At 46.8% G+C, this 8173-nt stretch overlaps 1 protein-coding gene across 1 annotated transcript in view; it reads right to left on the bottom strand.

Moving 5' to 3' along the window:
* Positions 1 to 6315, bottom strand: part of ZCCHC8 (zinc finger CCHC-type containing 8) — a 107228-nt gene extending 100913 nt beyond the window's left edge. Inside the window, exon 1 of the mRNA XM_040347271.1 lies at positions 6019 to 6315. Within this exon, the coding sequence (XP_040203205.1) occupies positions 6019 to 6193 (175 nt within the window). The 5' untranslated portion in view covers positions 6194 to 6315. The remainder of the gene's footprint in view (positions 1 to 6018) is intronic.
* Between the last annotated feature and the right edge of the window lie 1858 nt (positions 6316 to 8173).

The raw sequence follows: 8173 nt of genomic DNA on the forward strand, positions 1-8173 counted from the left end.
TCCATCCTACTTTCATGAACAGGATACTACTTTGGTCCGACTTCAATGATATTCAATGGGCCTGAAGTAGGATCAATGTAGGACCAAAAGTAGTACAGGGAGCATTTTCAAAGTCGGACCGACTTGTGTAGGACGCTACAAGACGCTCTCATAGGGAAACATTGAACACAGAGCAAAGTAGGATGAAAGTAGTGTAGTAGTGTGAACCCAGCCTAAAGGATCTTCCGCTAGCCTCTTGTCTGAAAATACAGACAGGGCCACAACCTGAACCCTAAGGGTGCTAACAAATAGACCTGTCTCCACTCCCTTGGGTAAAAAATAAATAAAAATCTAGAACAGGTAGTAGAAAAAGAATCCAAACCGGATTTCCTTTTCTAGGAATAAAAAGTTTTCCAAACTTTCCCATAGATTCTAGTTACCAACTTGCGGCTGTCCAGGATAGTTTGAATAACTGTCTCTGAACACCCTTTCAACAGTAAGATGCGCCGCTCAGCCTCCAAGTGTCAAATTGAAGATCTGAGGGTTTGGATGCGATACTGGCCCCTAATGGAGTAGATCCTTCAGCTCTGGCAGGGGCCAGGGAAGGTCCACAAAGAGGGTCTTTAGAGAGGGAAACCAACTGGGCCACCACTTCTGCCCGCTCCTGAATAATTTTCCGAACTACCAGAGGTAAGAGGGGAAAAGGAGGGAATGCGTAGGCCAGAGTGAAATCCCACAGGAAAGAGCATCCGTCCTCAAGGACCCCGACTCTCTCTCCAGTGAGAAAAACGCCAGCAGTTTTCTGTTGAGATTGGAGGCAAAAAGATCCACTGCAGGAAGACCCCATCTTGGCACAATCTCCTGGAACGTGCTTTAATGTAACTCCAAACAGCTGGAACATACGCTCACCCTGCTCAGATAGGCCGCGAGCGTGTTCTCTGAACTTCTGATGTGGACTGCTCTGATAGAGGTGGCAATGATTTCTGCCCAGGACAGAATCTGCTGTGATAGCGTTAGAAGTGGCTTTAAACGACTGCCCCCTTGCTTGTTCAGGTATGCCACTGTCGTGGCATTGTCTGAAAACACCAACAGGTCTTTTGAACTGAGCTTCTCCTGCAGAGCCAAGAGCTTTCCCTATGGCTAGCAGTTCCCTGAAATTTGAGGAGCGGTCTGCATCCTCCGACGACCAAGCTCCCTGGGCATGCCATCAGTGTAGTGCGCCAAAGTCCTTATGAACACGACACCGGAAAAAGGCGTCACGTGACTTCTGGTTCCGGCGCCATCTTGCCGCGTCACCGGGAGTCCTCCGACGCCATTTTTGTACACCTCGGTTTACCCTGGCAGGTGAGGCAAGAACCTTCAACAGGGTACCCTTCTGGCCAAAAACAGGGACTGAACACATCCAGGACTCAGCCGCCAACCAGTTACCAGACCTAGGAAAAACAAAAAAAACTTGTGCTCCTGGAAGGTCTGGAAACACAAAACAACTGAAGGTCAGAGGAAAGGGAGGGGCCTTTTAAATTGTATCCGAAGGTAGAAGGTAGAACATGTTTTTTTGGTGGTTTTTTAAAACCATGCCCTTTAAGTTCCATTGGCCAACACACTTGAAACTGGCAAGGTGACCTTGGGTGTACAGAAAAGGTGCCTATAAAATGAATTACCATGTGGGGTGAGGCAGCCGATTGCCTGGCACTGCAAAAAAAAGTGGTAACTTGCCCACACTACAGTGGTGTGAACCAGACATATAGGAGACAAGACATTTTGCCGTATCTTGCAGTGGGACCAAGATGGAATAGCCACTCAGTCGTATTGCACTTAAAGGGGTTGTAAAGGTTCATTTTTTTTATTTTCTAAACAGGTTCCTTTAACCACTTAAGCCCCGGACCAATATGCTGGCTAAAGACCCAAGGGGTTTTTACAGTTCGGGACTGCGTCGCTTTAACAAACAATTGCGCGGTCGTGCGACGTGGCTCCCAAACAAAATTGGCGTCCTTTTTTACCCACAAATAGAGCTTTCTTTTGGTGGTATTTGATCACCTCTGCGGTTTTTATTTTTTGCGCTATAAACAAAAATAGAGCGACAATTTTGAAAAAAGTGCAATATTTTTTACTTTTTGCTGTAATAAATATCCCCCAAAAACATATATAAAAAAAAAAAAAAATTTCCTCAGTTTAGGCCGATACGTATTCTTCTACCTATTTTTGGTAAAAAAAATAAAAAAAAAAAAAAAAAATAATAAAAAAAGTAAAAAAAAAAATCGCAATAATCGTTTTATCGGTTGGTTTGCGCAAAATTTATAGCGTTTACAAAATAGGGGATAGTTTTTTTGCATTTTTATTTTTTTTACTAGTAATGGCAGCGATCTGCGATTTTTTTCGTGACTGCGACATTATGGCGGACACTTCGGACAATTTTGACACATTTTTGGGACCATTGTCATTTTCACAGCACAAAATGCATTTAAATTGCATTGTTTATTGTGAAAATGACAGTTGCAGTTTGGGAGTTAAACACAGGGGGCGCTGTAACATTTAGGGATCACTGTGTATGTGTTTACTAGTGTAGGGGGGTGTGGCTGTAGGACTGACATCATCGATCGAGTCTCCCTAATAAAAGGGATCACTCGATCGATGCGCCGCCACAGTGAAGCACAGGGGAAGCCGTGTTTACACACGGCTCTCCCCGTTCTTCAGCTCCGGGGAGCGATCGCGACGGAGCGGCTATACACAAATAGCCGCACCGTCATCCCGGATCGCTCCCCGAGCGGACCCGACCTCCGCATGTACCGTGGGGGGTCCCGATCGGACCCCCCACCCACGTCTAGGCGGCCACGTACAGGTACGTTGATGTGCCTGTCCGTGCCATTCTGCCAACGTAAATGTACATGAGGAGGTCGGGAAGTGGTCAAGCTAGTGCATTGTTGGTTCTTACCCTTTCCTTCGATTTCCCTTCTAAATATTTTTTTCTTTGTCTGAATTTCTCACTTCCTGTTTCTCCTCAGTAAGCTGGCCTGTCTGACTAACCCCCAGCCAAAACATGGGGCAAGCTTACTGGAGGAGAAACAGGAAGTGAGAAATATAGACAAAGAAAAAAAAACATTTAGAAGGGAAATCGAAGGAAAAGGCAAGTGAACCAACAATGCGCTAGCTTAAAGGAACCTATTTATAAAATAAATTAACCTTTATAACCCCTTTAATGTTAATGGGCCCTTAAGGTGGCTATACATATTAGGCATCACTATATGACAGACTGGACAACAGGCCTATCAAGACTGCAGCCCCGCTAAATAAATGTTTGTGTATCTTTTGCCAGCCGACAACTTTTCTTCCGCCGCCATCATTGTCAAGGAAGGGCACAAGATGGGAGGCGCAACAGGTCTGGATAGAGCACGGACTTATCAAGTTAGGAAACGAGCGATTGATTGCCAAGCTGCAGGGTGGTCCAAGCAATCATTTCCCCCACCTTTAACATACAATGTCCCAGCCTTTGTCCAGACCTGTCATGCCTTGCATCTTGTGTAAAGTTGGGAAGGCCTATGTAATATAGAGGCAGGACTGAAGTGGAAAGGGGATGGGAAGTCTGATGTAAAGAGTCTGTAGTGTACAAGGGGGACTGCAAAGTAAGGAGGGGTGGTAATATGAAGGGAAGATTGATGTAAAGAGAGGGGGGGGGGGCTATCATGTGAAAGGGACTGTGAAGCAAGGATGGAGGGTCTGTGATGAGAGGGGGGAATGAGGGCAATGGTGTAAAATGAGGGGTGTGTGAAACAAAAGGGGGAGACTAATGTGACGAGGAGTCTGTAGTGTACAGGTAGGACTGAAGGAGTGGAGGTTATATGAAGGGAAGACTGATGTAAAGAAAGGGGAAGGGGTTTATTATGTAAAGGGGACTGTGGTGTAAGGATTGGAGGGGGGAGCTGTGATGTGAAGAGGGGACTGAGGGCAATGATGTAAAGCAGGGGTTGACAAATTTGCTTGGAATCTAGGAGCCAGATAAAAAAAAGTTAGGAGCCAGAAAACGCGCCCCGTCGCGACGAGCTTGCGCGCAGAAGCGAACACATACGTGAGCAGCGACCGCACATGTAAACGGTGTTCAAACCACACATGTAAGGTATTGCCGCGATTGGTAGAGCGAGAGCAATAATTCTAGCCCTAGACCTCCTCTAACTCAAAACATGCAACCTGTAGAGTTTTTTAAACGTCGCCTATGGAGATTTTAAAGGGTAAAAGTTTGACACCATTCCACGAGCGGACGTAATTTTGAAGCGTGACATGTTGGGTATCAATTTACTCGGAGTAACATTATCTTTCATAATATAAAAAAAATGGGGATAATTTTACTGTTGTCTTATTTTTTTAATTAAAAAAAGTGTAATTTTTTCCCCAAAAAAGTGCGCTTGCAAGACCGCTGCGCAAATACGGCATGACAGAAAGTATTGCAACGATCGCCATTTTATTCTCTAGGGTGTTAGGATAAAAAAATATATATAATGTTTGGGGGTTCTAATTAGAGGGAAGAAGATGGCAGTGAAAAATGACATTAGAATTGCTGTTTAACTTGTAATGCTTAACTTGTAATACCAACGGCCACCACCAGATGGCGCCAGCTCACATCTGGTGGTAATAACTTGTAATACCAACGGCTCACCACCAGATGGTGCCAGCTCACAAAAAAAAAATTTTTTTTTTTTGCCCCCCCTTCCAAGCCAAGTCGCCAGGACCCTATTTCTAGTCGCCATGGCGACCTGGCGCCCGGGATTTGTCGACCCCTGAGTAAAGGGGTGTCTGTGATCCAAAAGGGGGGAACTGAGGACCCTAATGAAAGGGCCCTTGGCAGAGAACTCACTTTCTGCACTAGAAAAAGTGTTTTCTAAGTGTCCTGTTCACACTACAACAGTGCTCTTGGGTGCAGAGAAGTGCGGTGCAAAATGCATGCTGTGTGCATTTTTCTGCCACGGACTGGAGCTCATCTGAAGGCTCTGTGTATATGACTGATGTGAATGTACAATGTATATGTAAAGCACTGCGTAAAATTGACGGTGCTATATAAGAACCTGAAATAATGTGCACCGCAACCAAACTGTAGCACATACAAATGTGACACAGCAAAAAAAAAAAAAAAAGGGGGGGGGGGGGGGGGGAACGGGACACAGTTTGACACACTTAAGCTTCGTACAGGCGATCGGATTTCCAGCAGATAATCGGTGATTTTTTTGTCCAAAGGGCATTGGCCGTGAACTGGGTATGCTTACAGACGGCAGAAGTTTTTCAGCCAACATACACAAAACTACACAGTTTTCCAGCTCTTTAGCGCCACCCTTTAGGGCAACTTCTGCTAATATTGTGCCATGGCTAAAATTGGTTCAGATCATGTGTGTTTGTACTTTGGATTTTATGCCAACGGACTTGTGTACACACGATCACAGACACATTTGTTGTCCGACAGTTTTAAAGCATGCTATCCAACATTTGTCTGAAATTCTGCCAATTGTGCGATGGAGCGTACAAAACGGTCAGATAATCGGACAAAAATCCTGCCATCACTCCAACTGTTGTAAGAAAATCCGATAGTGTGTACAAGTCTTTAGACGCGCACCGCCACACCAGGTCCTGATGCCCACACAGTAGAGCCCTGCGTTTTACCATAAGGGCCAGGATATTTGGGCCCAAAAAGTGGGAAAGAGGGTGTGAAAGAGGCTGTGATGTTTACAATGTGAGTCATAGCACAAAACTTAGACCGCCAACTGGAAGAATATTTTACTGACTTCACTGTGAATTTTAAATCAGTACCCCTGCTATACAATACACTTCATCTAGCCAATCAAGCAGGGTGGGAGATGGAATATGAATTGCATCAGATAGTATGATATATGGTGACCCTTACACACCCGTGTAATAAAGGTGCTGCTCTGCCTACAACTATAGAGGCGGTGAGGCCGCACACCCCGGCCGCCTCTATAGCAGAGCGCTCACACCTCCCCTCCCCTCCTCCCGCTCTCTAGGCCGGTAACTGCAGCTCTGAGCTTCCTCAAAGGATATTCTCCGCCCGCAGCTGTTCTATTGTGTCCCCATAGCGGGCGAGCTGCTCCTGTAAGCCGTCGGGCTCCAAGTGACTGTCCTCGGTGTCGTCGAAGCGTATGTGTTTCGCTTGAGGCTTCACGTCCCCGTCCAGCTGCTCAAAAAGCTCCTGGTCCCCGAATTCCACCTCCGCCATCTTCAAGCTCTGCGTCACAGCGCACAGCTTAGCGAGTATTAAGAGACGATCGCGTCACTTCCGGTGCGACTCCGTCACTCAAACGTCTGACGGCGGGGCCTTACTGCTCATGCGCGGTCAAGAAACATTATTGTCTCGAGCGGGTGGGCGGGCGGAGGCGGATTGATGCTTAAACGTCAGAAACAGCCCCGAACACGCCCCTAATCGCGAACTTATGTTTGTCCATGGTCGAGAAAAATTTGGACTCGAGGGAGCGGGCAGAGGCGGAGAGTTGGTGGGAGGGGGTGATAGAGCGAAGCTTCCCCCGGTGTATAACACTGAGTCCAATTACAGTACTGTACATTGTTCTGCCATCAAATACGTTGCCTCACTGCGCCCATGAAACACAGCCACTGCACCCAGCAAACAACCACTGCGCCCGTAAAACGCAGCCACTACGCCCGTAAAACGCAGCCACTGTGCCTGTCAAATGCAGCCACTGTGCCCGTCAAGCGCAGCCTCACTGTACCCATCAAACTTAGCCTCACTTTGCCCATCAAACGCAGCCTCATTGTGCCCATCAAATGCAGCTTCACTGTGTCTATCAAACCTGTGTTGCCAACCGTACATATATTTACGGACAGCCCGTAAATGTAACCCCTTTTCGGGCTGTCCGTTAAAGTACGTTATGGGCATCAGGTGCCCGTAAAAAAAGATGGCCGCGAGCCGACCATGCAACTGCGCATGCGCCGGCTGGGCTCAGGAAAGCTTGTATGTGTTCGGCCGGGTGGCGCAGTAACGCAATGGCGCCGCTCGTCTCCATTTTTGAATAGATCATCGGTACTTTCTAGTCGCCATGGCGACCTGGCGACCGGGATTTGTCGAGCCCTGCCTTACACCTCTGTTTGCTACCCCTACATTTCAGCATACTCTGACCACCACCTGTACCATTTCCACATCCTCTGACTGCCTCCTGTATCCTGTCCGCCATCCTCTGACCACCTCCGCTATGCTGTACACATGTTCTGACCACCTCCTGTATCCTGTCCGCAGCCTCTAACCATCTCTTGTATCCTGTCTGCAATCTCTGACTATCTCTTGTCTTTTATTGTGTCTTCAGTCTCTTAGGGGGAGTCTGGAGAGGAATCAAGAGTGAGAGCGTCGCCAGGATTGGGATTACGGGAGGAGTCAGACGTGTATGGACTGTGGAGAAGAAACTATAGCATAAAACCAGAGCCACCAACCTGGAGCCATCTAACTGAGCCCTACACACTGCACCAGTGAGGAGGTCAGTCACAGCGCCGTCAGGCCAGTCTGAGGGGGGGATCATTGATGTAAGGGGGAGTGAATACAGTTATGTGAGGGGGCACTGATATAAAGATTTCCCCTTATATCAGTAACACCCCCCCCCCCTCTCGCCTTACTGTATTCACTCTGCTGAAGGTGGTCTCTGGTCACCAGAGTCCCCCCCCCAATCACATTTCCGGCATTCCCCTTTACATTAGAGTCAGCAGGATTCCACCTTAAAGTGCAAGGGAACTCAGATTTAAAGGAAAATGCTGCAGAGCATAATCTAAGGAGGTACTCTGATGTAAGGAGTGCTCTAGCATAGCTCCCAACTGTCCCTGATTTCGAGGGACTGTCCCTGATTTGGAGCAATGTCCCTCTGTCCCTCATTCTCCTCATTTGTCCCTCATTTTCCTCATTTGTCCCTCATTTTGGTCTGATCTATATAGATGTATATAAAATGCACTTTTTATCTATCAAAAAGTGTTTTCCAGCACTAAACCTTTCATCAGATTTCTAAATTGCTGCATTTATAAATTCCATAAGCCAATATAAAGGAATAGTAGTGATTAAAAAAAGGACTTGTGGGTTTAACCAATCTTGTTTTTTTTGTACAATTCTCCTTTAAGGGGGCATGCCAAGGGGTGTGTCTTATGCCTGCATACATTTGTTGACAGGTATCCCTCATTCCCCTCTCAAAAAGTTGGGAGGTAT

The sequence above is a fragment of the Rana temporaria genome, chromosome 1 (genome assembly GCF_905171775.1).
Source record: "Rana temporaria chromosome 1, aRanTem1.1, whole genome shotgun sequence".
Taxonomy (NCBI): Eukaryota; Metazoa; Chordata; class Amphibia; order Anura; family Ranidae; genus Rana; species Rana temporaria.